This window comes from Danio rerio, chromosome 1 (assembly GCF_052040795.2).
Source record: "Danio rerio strain M-AB ecotype USA chromosome 1, GRCz13ab, whole genome shotgun sequence".
In the NCBI taxonomy this organism is placed as follows: domain Eukaryota; kingdom Metazoa; phylum Chordata; class Actinopteri; order Cypriniformes; family Danionidae; genus Danio; species Danio rerio.
Genome location: NC_141021.1, coordinates 43,597,202 through 43,615,402, shown reverse-complemented (window position 1 = coordinate 43,615,402; position 18,201 = coordinate 43,597,202). Strand labels below are relative to the sequence as shown.

The 18,201-nt window shown below is 37.0% G+C and overlaps 1 protein-coding gene across 10 annotated transcripts in view; it reads left to right on the top strand.

Annotated features, from left to right (window-relative positions):
• The window catches only part of rgs12b (regulator of G protein signaling 12b), an 86,620-nt gene that overhangs the window by 1,481 nt on the left and 66,938 nt on the right, over positions 1-18,201 (top strand). For 9 of the 10 annotated variants that reach the window (XR_015475569.1, XR_015475571.1, XR_015475570.1 and 6 more), the window contains 2 exons: positions 1,241-3,345; positions 16,504-16,614. Coding sequence is in view for 7 of the 10 variants with exons in the window: in XM_087235281.1 (XP_087091407.1) it covers positions 1,384-3,345; positions 16,504-16,614 (2,073 nt within the window). In the remaining 3 variants the exon portion in view is untranslated. 10 annotated transcript variants of the gene reach the window in all.

The following is an 18,201-nucleotide window of genomic DNA, read 5'->3' as shown; positions in this document are numbered from 1 at the left end:
ATTTGCATGAAACTATATTTAAAGTAATACAATAAGGTGTAATAAACTACTAAATAGGGCTGGGTGATATTGCAAAAAAGATATCACTATCTCATGTTTATCATTCGCTGTCGATAATTTGAATATTTTTTTGCCAATTCGTTTAGGAACTGTTAGGATTTTTCTATTTAAAAACTTTATTTTAATTTACCCACATTACTAAGTCAAATAGTTTTAATAGTCAAAAGCAAAAATATTTAAACTAAATATCTGATCTCTTTATAACAAAATAAACTTTTATATATTATTCAAATACATATTGCAACATTACAAATTGTGAAGTTAAATGACTACATTACCCCATGCCAAAAATTCTTTCAGTTGGGGTGCTAATGGCTGGGGTGCACAAAAAAAGAAACCAAAAAGTCACTCTGACGACATCTTTACATCCTTTTTTTATTTACAATCCCCACACTGCTGCTAGCCACGGCACTCATTTTCACATGTGTTGGTATTCTGACCTGAAGTGGCAAGCACGAGCATGTGGTTTCCTTGACCATTACAATGGGGTCCTCTGGCGTCTCTCTTAACCAAGCGACCATCAATCGTTTTCTCAGAGGATGACAGGTTTATGGAGAAAAGTAAAAAGCACTGCAGTGTTTGGATGTGCTGTGTTTTTCTGAGGTAATTAGTCTAACATTTACCATTACTGCTGAAGTGTGTATATTCCATACAAACTGTGAAGCAGATTGGAGGATTTGGTTAGTTGTACTTGCATAAATCACGGTGCACTTGACGGATTCGAAAAATTTGAGATGTTTTCAACTAGGGACGCCTGGAAAATGCATACTTGCACAACGTGCATTTCGCTACACGAGTCATGCAAGTTGCACGCCTCCATTGGAAATGAAATTACAAACTTAAACCTTAAGCCACATTTAAATAAAACTATGGCGCTTCATAACAAAACTACATATCGAATAGTCTTTTATCGATATTGACAGTAGTGTTCGGTCAATAAATACCGATATCGTTTTTATCGCCCAGTCCTAATACTAAAATTATTAAATCATAGAATTTTGGTTGTGCTTAAATTTGTAGTTATTTGCCTGTGGATTAGTTAATCAAAACTATTCTCCTTTTTTCTTGTAAACGTGTACTGAAAGTGTTAGATCATGAATTTTTCTTTGTGTTTAAATTTGTCGCTAATATGTCTGTGCATTAGTTAATCCAAAACCTTTCTTCCTTTTTTCTTGTAAAGGTGTACTGTGAATATTCAAGCATTCACCATGTTAGTTCCTTAGGCTGGAGCTCTGGAACTGAAAGGATGATATCATTAAGCTCTCCATCTCTGTATTTGTGAAGCCTGTTTCAAAAAAGAGCTAAACAGGGAGCCAAAGAAGGATGTTCAGGCAATCAGAACAAGGCAGGAGGCGTGTAAATGCCCAGCCATCTGCTCGCATAAGAGGAGTGGAGGTTGCAAGGGGGAGAACAGGCTATGGCTTCACACTCTCTGGTCAGTCTCCATGTGTTCTGAATTGCATCCTTAAGGGTAGTCCAGCTGATTATGTGGGCCTTCGCTCTGGAGATCAGATCCTGAGTGTGAATGACATTAATGTGTCCAAAGCTTCTCATGAGGATGTTGTTAAGCTGATTGGCCGCTGCACAGGTGTCCTACACTTAGTCATTGCCGAAGGCAGTCATAAAAACGGCCATGTTGATTCGTGTTCAAGTGATGAAGAACTGGAGTTCCATGACCACAAGAGCCACTGGCTGAGGCCAAAGATGGACTCAAAGACACTAGGCATAAACCGTGCAGAACGTGTTGTAGCAGAGATGCAGTCTGGTGGGATCTTCAACATGATCTTTGAAAATTCAAGCCACTCATCCAGCAGCTCAGAAAGAGCAGTTGCTTGTGCCTCTGCTTCCAAGCCAAGGGCTGTCTCAGAGCCAGAATTCCCTTATGTGAGCGTCAACACCCAAAAAAGTGATCCCAACTTGCTCACTGAGGAAGAGATGGCCAAAGTGCTCAATGACGACTCTGTGTTTGTTGATATGTTTGAACCGCAAGATGAATTTGCCCTGTTGCAAACTGCAGACTCTGCAGGAATACTCAATGTTGGGATGATTGTGGGTTACTTGGGATCTATTGAATTAGCTTCAACAAGTGCCAATTTAGAAAGTGACAGCCTGCAGGCAATCCGTGGCTGTATGCGACGTCTACGTGCCGAACAAAAAGTGCACTCGTTGGTTTTGCTTAAAGTCATGCATGATTGTGTGCAACTATGCAATGACCGAGGTGCTGTTCTAGCAACTTACCCCGCTGAGAAGTTAGCCTTCAGTGCTGTGTGTCCAGACGACCGCCGCTTTTTTGGCCTTGTCACCATGCAAGCAACAAATGACCACCGCATGTATAGGCATGGTGAGGAGGAGCAAGGCTTACGGACATCTTGTCATGTCTTCATTGTAGACCCGGAACTCTGTCATCATAAAATCCACCAGGGTATTGCCCGACGCTTTGGCTTTGACTGCACTCCAGACCCAGATACTGGTGGCTGCTTGGAGTTCCCACCGACTTCTCAGCCACTTCTACAGTTTGTGTCTGTTCTGTATCGTGACATGGGAGAATCCATAGAGGGTATGCGAGCTCGAGCTTTCCTTGATGGTGACTTAGATGCTCAGCAGAACAACAGCACAAGCAGCAACAGTGACAGCGGCATTGGGAACTTCTTGCCAGAGGAAAAGAACAACCGAGTCCTCTTGGTGGACTTGGGTGCAAATCCTAGTCGACATGTTCCTACAGGACCTTGGGAAAACCCTATGGGATCTCGTTGCCAGGGTGCCATAGGAGGTCTTCCGCCACCACCTCCTCCACCACCGATCTCACATCGTAACGGATTTCGGCATGAGCAGTTTGTGGAGCACCCTCAGCCCCATCCACATTCCCATGGAGACCCACCTCTGCTTTCTGGCAGGCATCTAAACTCCTCCTCACGGTTGGATGTGTCAGGCCTTCCTTCGCGCTCACACTATTCTGCTCATGGCAAGAAAGCGGCAGGGGCATCAGGCCAGCGCTGGCTGCCAGTTCACGTCCTGAGGGATTGGCGTCAGGGACACAGCAGTGATCAGGAGTCTTATGCAGAGTCCACAGACGGATGGTCCAGTGCTAACTGTAGCACCCTGCCACCACCGATGAGCAAGATTCCAGCTGACCGGTACCGTGCTGCAGGCGAAATCGCCTCACAGCCTCACCGGCTTCATGCACAGAAGGATGAGTGGGCTAAGAAGCTGTTTGGGGAGAAGAACCTACGAGAGCATTCACAACAATCGAACAATGTCAGAAGAGCTAAAGATTCAGAAAAAAAGGTAAGAGAAGCAATCAAGTCACCATTGCAAGATTTGAGAACAATTAGTTTGGGATTACTGTTATTATTAATAATTACTGGGATTATCTGTTAGCCTTTTTCATTCTTAACTGCAAATTAAAATGCATTTGTTTTTACAACACTGATTCTTAGGGATTAGGTAGAATGAGTGGGTACTGATTTTAAATGTGATCCCATTGCAGAAAACTTGTTAATCAGCTAGCGAGTGTGTTGTTCAAATCTTTGTTGTTTGCTTAAAATGTCCTTGCAAGCAAAACCCAGCTAACAGTTTTGTGTTTTATAGATGTCTAATAGACGTCTAAACGTAGCCAGCTTGGCTAAAACAAGGCTAAACATGGGCTGTCAGTGAAAATCTAATAGACATCTAAGAATAACCCAAAATTAGACTAGTTGTCAAGTAGACTTTATATGTGTAGTTATTAATTTGTGTTTATTGAATGACTAGATTAGTTTTGGCCTATTCTTAAACATCTCTTAGACCTCTTTTAAAAACAAAAAATGCTTGCTGGGAAACAAATGTGCCTGGAATATAGACCACGTTGTCGTCTTTTTCTTATTAACAGGCATAACCTGATCCTTTACCCTGCTGTTTTTAAACGCACCAAATGTACCTTTCCACCAGACTTTCTCTAAAAAAAAACAAATTGCAAAGTTTCACTCCAACTTTGCTCTTGTATTTTATTCTGTTATAGTTTAATCTGCAATAGTTTTGCACCATCAATGCACAAACACCTCTCTGTCAAAAAGAATTCTGTCAGGTAGGTGACATACGTACCTAGGCTGAAAATACCTCATTCCCATTTGCAGCTTTCACTGCTTCTTCATGCTTGGAGGGAACGTGCTAAAACTGACCCTGAGATGAGAAGATTGAGGTACAAAGCTGAGTTGGTATCATTCTCCCAGTGGAAAATTTTCAGTTCAGATGACTGAGAGTGCTTGCTCTGCTCCCTCATATTCACTCTGTTTATTCAAGTATTGAATTTGGCCAGTAGATGTCAAACCACTAAAACTAATCTAAGCAGGATACGTTCAGAAATAGTTCAACAAATATAGGAAAGCCTGTCATCATCAATTTATGCTGTCCCAAACCAGATTAAATGGAATATTGAAATGCCCCCTTCTAAGACAATGAAAAGAAAGAAGGACCAAGGCCTGTTAACCTACAAAAAATATTCATTAGCCAAATCTCTGTTCTAAACATAATATTAATTTTGAAATGACCTAAGTGTGAAATTTATTCACATAGAAGACTATTGTATGGACTTTATTCAATCAAAATGAAAAACAAGTGTTAATATCTATTTATTTCTGCCAGGCTGCATGTACAATTGACCACATGTCTGCCTTTTTAGATTAGAAACTCCTTCGCGTTTGTAGGAAATGAGTTAAGCCAGAACCACTCCACAGGAGCCAAAAATGTCCACAGGCCCAAAGCAGCAAAACAGACAACACTGATTGGATTTCCCAGAATAGTAATATAGCTGTTATATGCATCATCTGTGCTTTGACAATGGCTTCAAGGTCTGCTAAATACAGTAAGACATCAGTGGTCTGGCTTCATTTCTTCAGGGATTGGTCATTCAGTTCATTTCATTCAAGCACCAGATAATGTTGACAGCAGCATCTATTTTTATGTTTAAAATATTTTTATATAGGAGAAGTGTTGGTATTTGTTGCTGTAGTATTCAATCACATTTTTATCTATCTTAATATTTAAAATGAGATAATTCCATGTATGCTCTTGGTTAATTAGGTAGTAAAAAACAGCACGCATAATCACTCTAAATGTTGTTTAATTAGGGTTGAAATGTAGTCGCAAAGGTGATCCAGTATCTCTTGGCCTGCATATTAATCTGGGAGCATTCTAGGTGAGCGCTGTTGACATGGCAACCCTGCCACGTGTGTCTCACACAGGTGGCAGCGGCCATGACCGATGAAGAGGTGTGAGGTATCATGGCTGCACGAGTTTTAATAGTGTACAGTCAATCCTAACAAGGCTGATAAATTAGCTTCATTAACGATGGCTTGTTGTATTTAAAACAAAGGACTACGTTTGTTATTAAATATATAAATAAAATACCAATTGATGAGCAGAAGTCGAGTGAATTTTTTCAGCCTGAAAAAAATAATTTAGTAGTTTAAACTCTTGTCTGCTTGGCATCCGCATCGGGTCATATAGGTCAGTCTCGTGCTCACCAACAGGCGGCGCTGTTCCGCTGTGTTTGTGTCAAATACCGGTTGAATACCCTGTTGCAGTGTGAGGATTTATTTCCTTCGTCCATTTGGATAGGACATTTTCATTTATGAATAAATACATGTTAATGGTTTAAAGTTGGCATGCATGTTAAAAGTTGGCAAATGTGATGGCTTTATTTATTATTTTATGTTAATTTTTTTATTTTATAATTTGCATTACACAAACATGATTTGGTTTCAATTAATATATATATATATATATATATATATATATATATATATATATATATATATATATATATATATATATATATATATATTAAAGTTATGTCCATTTTTATCTATAATTTTTTTATTGTTTATAGTTAAAATGATGAACTAGTCTGCTAACAAATGTGTTTTTATTACATACATGGAAAGCATATTAAATGCAGGTCAAATATCTCTTGCGAACATTTGTGAAGATACAAATCAAAATATAGGTTTCACTGTCATTCAGTGTAACAGAAATAGTTGAGTATTCTTACCTGTACTGACTGAATTATATAAAACAAAATGCGACCATACTAAATTTTTTCGTAATTTTATTTATTAAAGACCTCTTGCTGACAAATGGGCAAAACTTAATGGTTTAAATGAAAGTAAAGCATAAACATTTACAATTAGTATTTTGGGGTTAGACTTTAATTTTGAAATTGTCTTTGATATGTCATTAAAATGATACCTGTTCTGAATATGGCCTAAAATATATGTTTTTGTTATATAAACCACTAAATGACTTATTAATGGCATACAGTGTATATTTGAGTATATTTAAACATATTTGAGTACACCCCTCACAAATCTATCCTTTTTTAATTCATATCATTAAAAGAAAGCTATGCAGTATTGTTTTTGTCCATATACATTAGATTAGTCAGTACAGAAGCCAAATCTGGAGCTTATCTAAGAAGATAATTTATGATAGCAGTCCAAAAACTAGAACACCAAAATTTATATGTTATAGAAAAATGTTAAATACATAAAAAAAAGAAAAATCAAAAAAAGAAAAAAAAAAGAAAAATTTAGTTTAAATTTTGTATGTTGTAAAATTATTTTTGCGATATTTAGCTTGAATTTAATAGTATTTTCTTTCAGTTTCTAAATATGTTTGGTGACTGAAATATCATTTTAATAAGTGTATCTGTTTAATAAATCTGTTTTGCTTAAATGCATCAAAATACATTGCCTATTTTAATATTCATTTTCAAAATGAGGAGTACTCAATTATGCTGAGTAGTATGTGCGGGGTTTTTCCTTGCCCCAATTAAAGTGAAGGTGGTGTCCTGAGCATGACATTTTTGCTACTTAAAAAACACATTTTGCCTTTTTCTTATCGTGTAAAACTTTATCTTATTTAAAAAGGCTAACATTAATTATAATTAAATACATGACCAGTGCTTGAGCATCCCTTGGGGTCTGTCTGTGTGTAAATAGTTGAAGTCAAAATTATTAGCTCACCTGAGAAATTGTAATTCTTTTTTTTTTTTTTTTGCTTAACATAGAGAATTTTTTTTTCTCAACATAACTTTTAAACAATAGTTTACTTAACATTTTCTAATAACTAATTTATTTTGTGAAATTGCATAATATTTTTCTAGTTATTTTGTGAGATACTATTTAGCTTAATATGCTTTATTTAACTATTATAACTTTAAGACTAACTATGCAAATTAAGATATTTAATGTAGTGGTCAAAAATATACAGTTTTCAGAAAAAAGTCAGAAGTCAAAATTATTAGCCCTCCTTTGTATTGTTTTTCTTTTTTAAATATTTACCAAATTATGTTTAACAGACCAAGAAAATGTTCACAGTATGTCTGATAATATTTTTTCTTCTAGATAAAGTCTTATCTGTTTATTTCGCCTTGGATAAAAGCAGGTTTTAATTTTTTTAAAACATTTTAAGGTCAAAATTATAACTCCCTTTAGGCTATATATATTTTTTTTTTCGATAGTCTACAGAACAAACTATTGTTATAAAATAACCTGCCTAATTACTCTGTCCTGTCTAATTAACTTAATTAACCCAGTTAAGCCTTTAAATGTCACTTTAAGCTGTATATAAGTGTCTTGAAAAATATCCTGTCAAATATTATTTACTGTCATCATGGCAAAGATCCAATAAAGCAGTTATTAGAAATGAGTTATTAAAACTAATATGTTTAGAAATGTGTTGAAGAAATCGTCTTGCCGTTAAACAGAAATTGGGGAAGAAAATAAACAGGGGGGGCTAATAATTCTGACTCTAAAATAGTTTTAAAAACTGCTTAAAAATGTTTTCCAGAAGAAAAAATATTATAGGAAACACTGTGAAAACTTCCTTGTTTTTTTAATTATCACTTAGGTAATATTTGAAAAAGTATATTTTATTTTAGTGTACTATAATATATTTTATTTTATTTGATCAATATATAAATATCAACATGAAATATGCTAATATGAATTCATTGGCAGAAAATTGCCAGTACCATTTCTGATTTTCTACATATTGTTTTCTCACAGCTTATGTAAGAAATGTTCTGCATTTCAACTGAGAGTTACGCATGGACAATTCCTCAGAAGTCATGTCTCGACTTGAGGAGAGCAGTACAGAGAAATCATGATGTCAAAAGCCAAACTTTCATCTGAATCCAAAAGTACACTTAACCACCCTTGTGCAGCATTGTTTTGTCGTAAAGATGTGATATGTTTACGGTTTTGATTATGCGAGCACGTCTATGCTGTGACTGGGTTGTAATCTTACTGGGAGATCTGAATTCGACCATGTAGTTTTACAGAGGGAGAGAGAGATGGTTTTGCAATGAGAATGAAACAGATAAACAGATAGATGATGTTTTTACAGTGACATTTCTTGGTATGGTTTGTCATCCGCTCTTCACGGATGAAGTAAACAGGAAAGAAAGCTTCTCAGAGCTCCTCCCTGATAAGTCTAAGAGGTCTGTATAGCGCACAGTACATCCCTGCAGGAATCCATGATGTTATCTCAACCCCACAGCCTGACACAACTGCACCTTAGCAAGAGAAAAAGAAACAAAAGCAAGAGTAAAGTACAAATAGGACACTAATAGAGTCAATAAATCAATATGTACAAATATGATGTGTAACAATACAAAATAATAATAATAAAGAGCAAAGTGTGGTACTTTAATGTACCATTCACTCTTCGGTGATGTAAAAATGAGCTTTAGGCTGTGCTGATGTCAGTATGGTCATATGAGCCTCTATTTTTTCCCTCTCTGTCTCTTCATTAGTCTTTTGAAGTATATAAATAAAAATCAACTTCCTTGAAATCATCTCCCAAGAAGTGCACACAAAAAGGGTCAGCCTGTTGGGTTGTTCTCCAAAACCAGTTTCAGCAGCTTTTTACGCTTCTCATCCTAACATTTAGTTTAGTTTCGCAATGTTTCTTTAAGTTAGTACACAATGTGACTCTATTGCTGTGGAAAAATCTGAAGTGATTAAATGGTAGTCAGTCATGTTTGACTTCCCCAATTCCTGTGTGATGGGATGTTTAATGACACCCAATAGGGGTGTAGTATCCAACACACCCAGGTCTAGACATGTGGTGATAATCAAAAAATGAATAAATTCTAATTTTATTAGTCACATGCACAGTACAATATGCAGTGAAATGCTTAAAGAAACACCCAAGACCTTAAATAACAATTTTTTTTACTAAAAATAATACTGATATCGTGGGTGCTTCAAATAATCATTTATTGTTTAGAGTGCATTTTAAGAGGGACGACACTGTGGCTCAGTGGTTAGCACTGTCGCCTCGCAGAAAGAAGTTTGCTGGTTCGTCTCGGCTGGGTCAGTTGGCTCTTCTGTGTGGAGTTTGCATGTTCTCCCTAAGTTGGCTTGGGTTTCCTTGGGGTGCTTGTGTTATACATGCAGTTAAGACATGCGGTATAGGTGAACTGATTAAACTAAATTGGCTGTAGTGTGTGTGTGTGTGTGTGTGTGTGTGTGTGTGTTTGTTTGTTTGTGTTTGTTTGTGTTTGTTTGTGTGTGTGTGTGTGTGTGTGTGTGTGTGTGTTTGTGTGTGTTTGTGTGTGTGTTTGTGTGTGTTTTTGTGTGTTTGTGTGTGTGTGTGTGTGTGTGTGTGTGTGTGTGTGTGTAAGGGTGTATGGGTGTTTCCAAGTACTGAGTGTCCACTATAGTGTCCACATTCATATTGAGGTGATATAGAGACAATAAGTCTCTCGTTTTTTAATCTCCTGATGTTAAAATAACATCCAAATCCCCCCTATTTTGCGGCCCACAGCAAAGTGATGTAGGAGTGCTTTTTCCCAACCCACCAGATTAATTGACAGCCGCTTATAACCATGTCTTTGTAGTAACACGTATAATCATATCAACAAGACAAAACATGTGCAAAGCAACCAGGATTAAAAGATCTGTTCAGCGCTCTGTGATCATCAATCATCATCAAATGTGATGAAGAATGAGTTTTACAAGCTTAAATCGTTATTAATGCAGTGCAAGCTTTTAATAAATTACAGGAATTTTTCCATCTTAATTACCACAGCCGCATTTCAGGACAATTATAAAAGAAGACGCTTCAATCCCGAATTGTGAAAGCTAAATCCAGTTAATTTTGTAAATTAAAATAACAGATATCCACACAGAAGTGGATATTAACATGTGTCTTGTCACATTTGCAAAACAGGGTAAAGTTAAATGTGCGCTGTGTGTGCGTGTCTGCTGTGTGTGTGTCTGCTGTGTGTGCGTGCATGAACTTTGTAACAACATTATGTAATCAAAACAACAAATACATCAAATGATCATTGGTAAAGTTCTTACTGTAGCATTTCTCACACACATTATGTGAGATCTGCTTCATGTCTGTCACTGTGCTGTTTATCTTACATTAACACTGAGATTAAGGCATACTCTGACAGGTACGTGGGAACGGTGGGAGGGGAGAACCAGCATTAAAGGCACAGGCAACAAAAACAGTTACATTGTGTACAAAGCAGAAAGTTCTAATGATCGAAAGATAATAAATAACCTGATGAGGGTTTTGAGCTGAAATTTTAGAGACACCTTCTGGAGACATAAAAGGCTTATCTTAAATCTTGTAAAAGGGGTAAAATAGGTGCATTATAGTGCCTCATAAAATCATAGTTTTTATCTGATTACAAGCTGCAATCATTTTATTTTTACATGTTTAGGGTCATTAACTAGTAAAATTCAGCTGTATTTTTGTTTTTATACTTTAAGAATAAGTTGTATTTTAAACTAACATTAAAATAGTTACTATAATACATTTATTACAATATAAATGCCTTTTTTACAGTGTAAAACGATTAAAAACATTCATGTCTCCTCCTGAAACTAGGTTTAATTCATGGATTTATAGTTTGATCTCTGGGTGGATGTGTTTTTATAGAAGTTATCTTTTTTCATAATTGCCTTCATTCTTGTTTCAGACATGATTGAGTGTCTGTCTTTCTGTTGAACAAAAAAGATATTTGAAGAATGTTGAAAAGCAGTTCTCCCTGCATTCACGTGGGTTTCCTTAGGGTGCTCCGGTTTCCCCCAAAGTCCAAAGACACGCGGTACTGGTGAATTGGGTAGGCTAAATTGTCCGTAGTGTATGAGTGTGTATGGATGTTTCCCAGAGATGGGTGGCGGCTGGAAGGGCATCCGCTGTGTAAAAACATATGCTGGATAAGTTGGCAGTTCATTCCACTGTGGCGATCCTGGATTAATAAAGGGACTAAGCTGAAAAGAAGATGAATGAATGAATGAATGAATGAATGTTGAAATGCAGCAGTTGTTGACTTCCATACATTTTTTTTGTTCTAAAGTCAAGGGCTTTTGGTTTCACAATATCATTGTGTGTGTGTTCAACAGACAACAGAAATTCAAACAGATTTGGAACCACTTAAAGGTTAGTAAATGATGAAGCATTTGTTTTATAATTGGGCTATCGCAAATTCTAGTAGCCCAAAGTTATTGTTTTTTCAGTCGGGCTACCAAAATCTACACTTTGCCCGGCAGGCTATCTAGATAATCCGTCTGGCACATTGTAGATAGATTTTGGTAACTCGACTGAAAAAATAATAGCCCCTATGACTTTTGCGAACTGTAAGCTCAGTTTGTTTTCTCCTGATTCTGTGAGGTTTCATTATTTTGTATGCGAGTCATTTGAGTGTGTGTGTGTGTGTGTGTTTGTGATCGTAATATTTTCCCATAGTTGCCTTGAAAATAATTTTTTGAGTATGTGTGATTGAGTGACATTGCACAAATGATTCATTTCATTGAAAAATCACAGTTTACTCTCTTTCAAGTCATTCCAAACCTGTTTGACGTACTTCCTTCTGCAAAAGAAGGCATTTTGAAGAATGTTGGTAATCAGTGTTGGTGAACATTAAATAAATGTTTTGATGTATGCTCCAAACCTATATGATTGTCTTTCTTGTAAGACACATTAAAGAACTGTAGAAAAAGCATGTTTTGTGTTGCACTGAAGAAATAAATAGTCTGTAAAAAAGTCTGTAATGAATGACGTTAGCAACTGATGACAGAGTTTTCCTCTTTGGTTAACCTATGCCTTTAAAGGGTGACACATGTGCACAGCTGCTGTACGTACTCCTCTGGACCTCATGTGCATGTAGTCACTTGTGTTGGCATATTTGCTTGTGTGTGTGTGTGTGTCCGTGTGTGTGTTAGCACTTGTTGTGTCATAATGATGAGGCTGAACACACAGAGTTCTCTGCGTTTCTAGGCAACACAGGAGACCATTTGATTATGCCACTCTTGTCATCCGCACAATCAGCCTCTAAACTTTAGCCTATGAAAATGATCCCTCTATCAGTCTGTCTCTCCGTTTGACTGTCTGGCGGACAGTTCTCCTACAGTATTTTTTGCGGTTGTCCTTCTGTTTAACTGTGTCGTGTTATTATTAGGCCTTCTTTGATCATAAACTGTGACATATTTGTTTAGGGGTAATGCTGATGTGGGAATTTAGAGAATTTTATTGGAGAATAAATATGTAGAGGTCGATGGTTTGTTTGAGTACAATTATTTTATAACTGGCGTACAAATAACTTTCTCTAGTAGACTGTGTATTACACTCACTTGCCACTTTATCATGTACACATTACTAGTCCTGGGTTGGACCTCTTTTGGATTTTCAGAGCTGCCTTAATCCTTTGTGGCATAGATTCAGCAAGGTATTGGAAATATTCCTCAGAGATTTTGGTCCATATTGACATGATATCATCACGCAGTTGCTGCAGATTTGTTGACTGCATATCTGTGATGCGAATCTCCTGTTTCACCACATTCCAAAGGTGCTCTATTGGATTGAGATGTGGTGACTGTAGAGGCCATTTGAGTACAGTGAACCCATTGTCATGTTTAAGAAACCAGTCTGAGATGATTCACGCTTTATGACATGGCGCATTATCCTGTTGGAAGTAGCCATCAGAAAATGGGTATGTGGTCATAAAGGGATGGACATGGTCAGCAACAATACTCAAGTAGGCTGTGGTGTTAACACGATGCTCAATTAGTACTAATCAGCCCAAAGTCTGCCAAGAAAATATCCCTTACACCATTACACCACCACCACCAGCCTGAACTGTTAATTCAAGGCTGGAAGGATCCATGCTTTCATGTTGTTGATGCCAAATTCTGACCCTACCATCCGAATGTCTGAGAAGAAATGGAGACTCATCAGACCAGACAAAATTTTTACTAATTTTAGTGAGTCTGTGCAAATTGTTGTCTCAGTTTCCTGTTCTTAGCTAACAGGGGTGGCGCCTGATGTGGTCTTCTGCTGCTGTTGCCCATCTGCCTCGAGGTTCGACATGTGCTTTTAGAGATGCTCTTCTACATACCTCGGTTGTAATGAGTAGTTATTTGAGTTAATGCTGCCTTTCTTTCAGCTCCTATCAGTCTGGCCACTCCTCTCTGACCTCTGGCATCAAAACTGCCGTTCACTGGATATTTTCTCTTTTTGGCACCATTCTCTGTAAACCCTAGAGCAGAGATGTCGAACTCAATTCCTGGAGGGGCGCAGCCCTGCACAGTTTAGTTCCAACCCTGCTTCAAAACACTTACCTGGTGGTTTCAAACAAGCCTGAAGGACTCAATTAGATTGAACAGGTGTGTTTAATTAGGGTTGGAACTAAACTGTGCAGGGCTGCGGCCCTCCAGGAATTGAGTTTGACATCCCTGCCCTAGAAATTGTTGTGCATGAATATTCCAGTAGATCAGCAGTTTCTGAAATACTCAGGCCAGCCCGTCTGACACCAACAACCATGCCAAATTCAAAGTTACTTAATTCCCCATTCCTCCCCATTCTGAAGCTCGATTTGAACTGCAGCAGATCGTCTTGACCATGTCTATATGCCTAAATGCATTGCATGCCTGCCATGTGATTGGCTGATTAGAAATTTGCGTTAACAAGCAGTTAGAGAGTTATACAGTTATACAAGCAGTTAGAGAGAGGTATGTAAACTTACAATTTTAGTTTTTTGTGAATTTTGTGTTTTCTATTTATTTACGATTGTTAATTGCATTATTCAGCTCAATTAATTTTTATGTAAGCGCTTTTACAATGTAGATTGTGTCAAAGCAACTTAACATAGAAGTCCTATTACATTGGAATTCTGGTAAATTGAAAATGTGTCAGTCCAGTTTTCAGAGTTTAACTTCAGTTCAGTGTGGTTTAAATTTCACTGCTGGAAGTCCAAACACTGAAGAGCAAATCCCTCAGCTCCACAAATCCCAAACCAATCAAACCAGTGGTGAGGAAGAAACTTAAGCAATTGACAAAAGTGAAGGAGAAAATCCTTAAGAGAAGCCAGGCTCAGTTCAGCACGACCATTTCTCCTCTGGCCAAACTTCTTATGCAGAGCTGGGACCTAGGGACCTTGATCTCTGCTCTGTCCAAATTTTCATTTTGAAAATTCAACTCTACAGTTTAACAAAGTGACTTTTATTGACATTTTAGTAGTCAATAATATAATAGTTAATAATATAAATCGTAGTAATTAATAATATAATGTATAAGAAATAATACACAGAAAAATAGGTCTGTAAAATAACAGAATATATTCTGAAAGTTTATTACAAGCTTTTTGTAGTGTAATATACAACACCAACTCAGACAAAATAGCACTTTAAACTATTAATAATGTTAACAAAAGTCACTTTTTCAAACTTTTTAAGGTTAAACTTTTTTTTTGAAGATTATGATTCTATAATGCAATTCAAAACGTAAATTATGAAAATTACAACAACAAAAAAACATGAATCACACAATACTGAAATACTGCCAATTTACTATTTTGTTCGTGTACATAGTAAAATGAGCAAAAAAATCCTGCAAACATTTAGGAATAAAAAATTAAAGTGAAGATTAAAAATCTATTGGGACAAATAGTTGCATTACTTTTATTTTACGTTTACTTTTTTGTTTTATTAGAAAATGCTGTGTTGCTAAATTTAAATATTAATAACCTTAGGAAACCGTCCTTTATAACCACTTTAGAAACAAAAGGTACATCAGAAGATTAACCTTCACATGATTAATTTTTACACACACACCCAAACGCTCTTTTCCCCAAGGGAGTGAGAAAACTCTTTGTCTATTCATGTGATCCTTTGCTTTCACCAAACATCCCCCTATAATGAAATCAAACAGTCAGAGCATTTCAAACAAACGTTGTGGTCCTTTTCAAGAGTATAGAGAAGCAGACAAAGCTCTCATCACTTGTATTCCTCAAGAGACCGTTTTGGTAGATAGACACTGCGATACCATTATAAGCTGGAATTCAGCCTGACCTCCAGAGACTTGTACATGTGTTTAGCAGAACTAATGAAGAGGTTTGATGAATGATCTTACAAGAGAATCATTATCTGTAAAAGTGGTAGATTATATGAACATTTGCACTATTAATTTTACTCATAAAAAAATGATGGTCACTTTATTTTAATGCACAATTCATGTCATTAACAAATCATTAACTAAGACTTTTAGCTTAATAAACTACTATTTGGCTGCTTATTAATGGTAAGGTGGTAGTTGGGTTTAGGTATTGGGTAGGATTAGGGATGTAAAATAGGATCACACTTTATAAGTGCTAATAAACAGTTAATATCTTAATAATAGGCAGGTAATAAGCCAGTAATAAATTACCAAAATTATATGGTAAATGTAATAATAAATATATTCTTGTCAGCCACTTTAAACATTATAAATAGTTTGAACATTAACACTGTAATGTGCTTACATATTAAAAATGTGTATTATGAAAATGTGCTTTTAAACATTTTAATTTAAACATTTAGGCTTATTTAACCTGTAAGCACATACAAACTATGTATAATGTTTGAAGTGGCTGACAAGAATATTTATAAGTTTATATTTATAGAATGTATAAGAATATTTAAAGTGGCTGACAATAATAAATTATCTTATTAGGAATAAATCTGGCTCGTTTTTTAACTGTGCAGAGCTGTAACTGATTAATTAGACCTAATACGCTATTGTATTTCAATGCTGGTCATTGTGGTGGTACTTGAAGAGACAATTTTTTTTCTGAGGTTGTACTTGGTGTAAAAAGTTTGATAATTACTGCCGTAGACAATATTGTATGTACAGCTATATTATGTGCAAAATGAAATAGAAAGTAGTGTTTATATGTGTATAGAAAATGTTTAAACTCAGAATATCATTCACAGACCTTTTATTTTCAGCGTATTTGTGTGTGTGTACAGTCTTGTGATGCAATGAGACTTGGTAAATTTTGACATGTAATACGCCTTGCGTTAGTAGTAGTAGTAGTTGTTGTATTTTACCACCTACATTGTAAAAACTCCAATGGTTAAAATGGTTCTGTTTAGTTTGCTAATTTCTTTCCTGTTTTTCCCCACATAGGGTGGAAGGTTCAAAGGGATCACTATGGGTTTTCCTCAGCGTTCCTCTGGCCGACGATCTTTTGGACGTTCCAAGCGTCTTAGCATGGCTCGCTCACTTGATGACCTTGAGGTGAGCTTTTTCAAATGCTTTTCTCTTTCTACCACCTCCCCCTGACCACAACCCCAAAAAAAATCCAGCCATAGGCCTCCTTCTCACTTCTAAAACTTCCCAGCATTCCGATCCTATCACTCTGAGGGTTGGGAATGATTACATAAGGAATGAGTGACCTACGCAATACTTCAGAGACAGGAGACAGGCATGCACATTGAAACAAACAATTACAATCAACCCTCAGGAAAACAAAGTTTAGTGGTCTTACTTTATGAAATGAAAGCTGTATGAATATACAATGAGAATGAGAGGGTATTCCAGTGTATTAATGGCTCTGGTCACACTCACACACGTGAGTTTAAATTTAGACCCAGCAGTCAAAGAGATAGAGTGCATCTGAGTGTCATGTGACGTGCACACGAGCGTGGTGACGGCAGATTGCCATGGCAACGGAGGAGACGGTGAAACGTGGACGGTGTAATTTTCAGATGGAAGAGCTGGAGGGCATGAAAAATCTGACAGCACGTCACACCTCAGTCTGGCCTGATCGCCAGCATGCCAATGGTGCTTCTTGGTGTATATTGCTTTTTTTTTGTGTAATTAGAGGCTAAATTTGGAACGTTAAAGCTAAAGTGTGTTATTTTTCTGACATTTTCTCCGGTTCTAGATTAATTTGCGGAGACAACTTTAAGAAAGCCATTTTTTATGTTGATTGACGTGTGATTATGGATATGTGGTGCTGTGAAAATATTGGTTGTTATGCTGGAGTATCCTGACCTGCTTCATTTTATTTTTATTTTGTATCAGTCTTGCTCGAATAATGATAGTGACATTGTATGTGTAATAATAATACTACTAATAATAATAATAATTCCTTACATTTATATAGCGCTTTTCTATATAATCAAATCGCTTTACATTTTGGTGGGGCCATATTGTGCCAGACCACACACCACACACCAGCTGATTAATGTCTCGTCTTAGCCATAAGGCGGCGTTTACTGAGCAGTATAGAGTCCCCTTCACTATACTGGGGCATTAGGACCCACAGAGACAGCAGGTTGAGCGCCCGCTGCTGGTGTCACTAACACCACTTCCGCCAGCAACCAAGCTTTCCCTTGTGGTCTCTCATCCAGGTATTGACCGGGTGCAGCCCTGCTTAGCTTCAGTGGGGGACCATGTGAGAGTTGCAGAGAGCTCGCTGCCGGCCAGCTAGCAGTGTACTTTCTGTGTATTCGTGGGGCACACTACAGCTTCTAATCTTGAGTAAACATCAGTGTGAGGTTAAATCTCACAAGTGATCCATTATCAGAAGCACAGCCACATATTGTGCTCGCTAAAGCACACATTGCTATTAACACTTCTTGATTGTGTAGCAGAAGAAGCGTTATCTTGTATGCCCTTAATGAGGTGCTTATGAAGACTTTCTTGGTATAGCACAATGATTGATTTCTGTAAAGTGTTTGCTCTTTGCCCATCAAAGATATATACATTAGATGTCGCCTACTCTGTTGTTGTCTAGGAATGCGTCAATAGAGCCGCCATTTTAGTACAGGGTAGCGCTCCTTTGAAATGAATGTGGGACCAAGCTGCAGTGGAGGATTG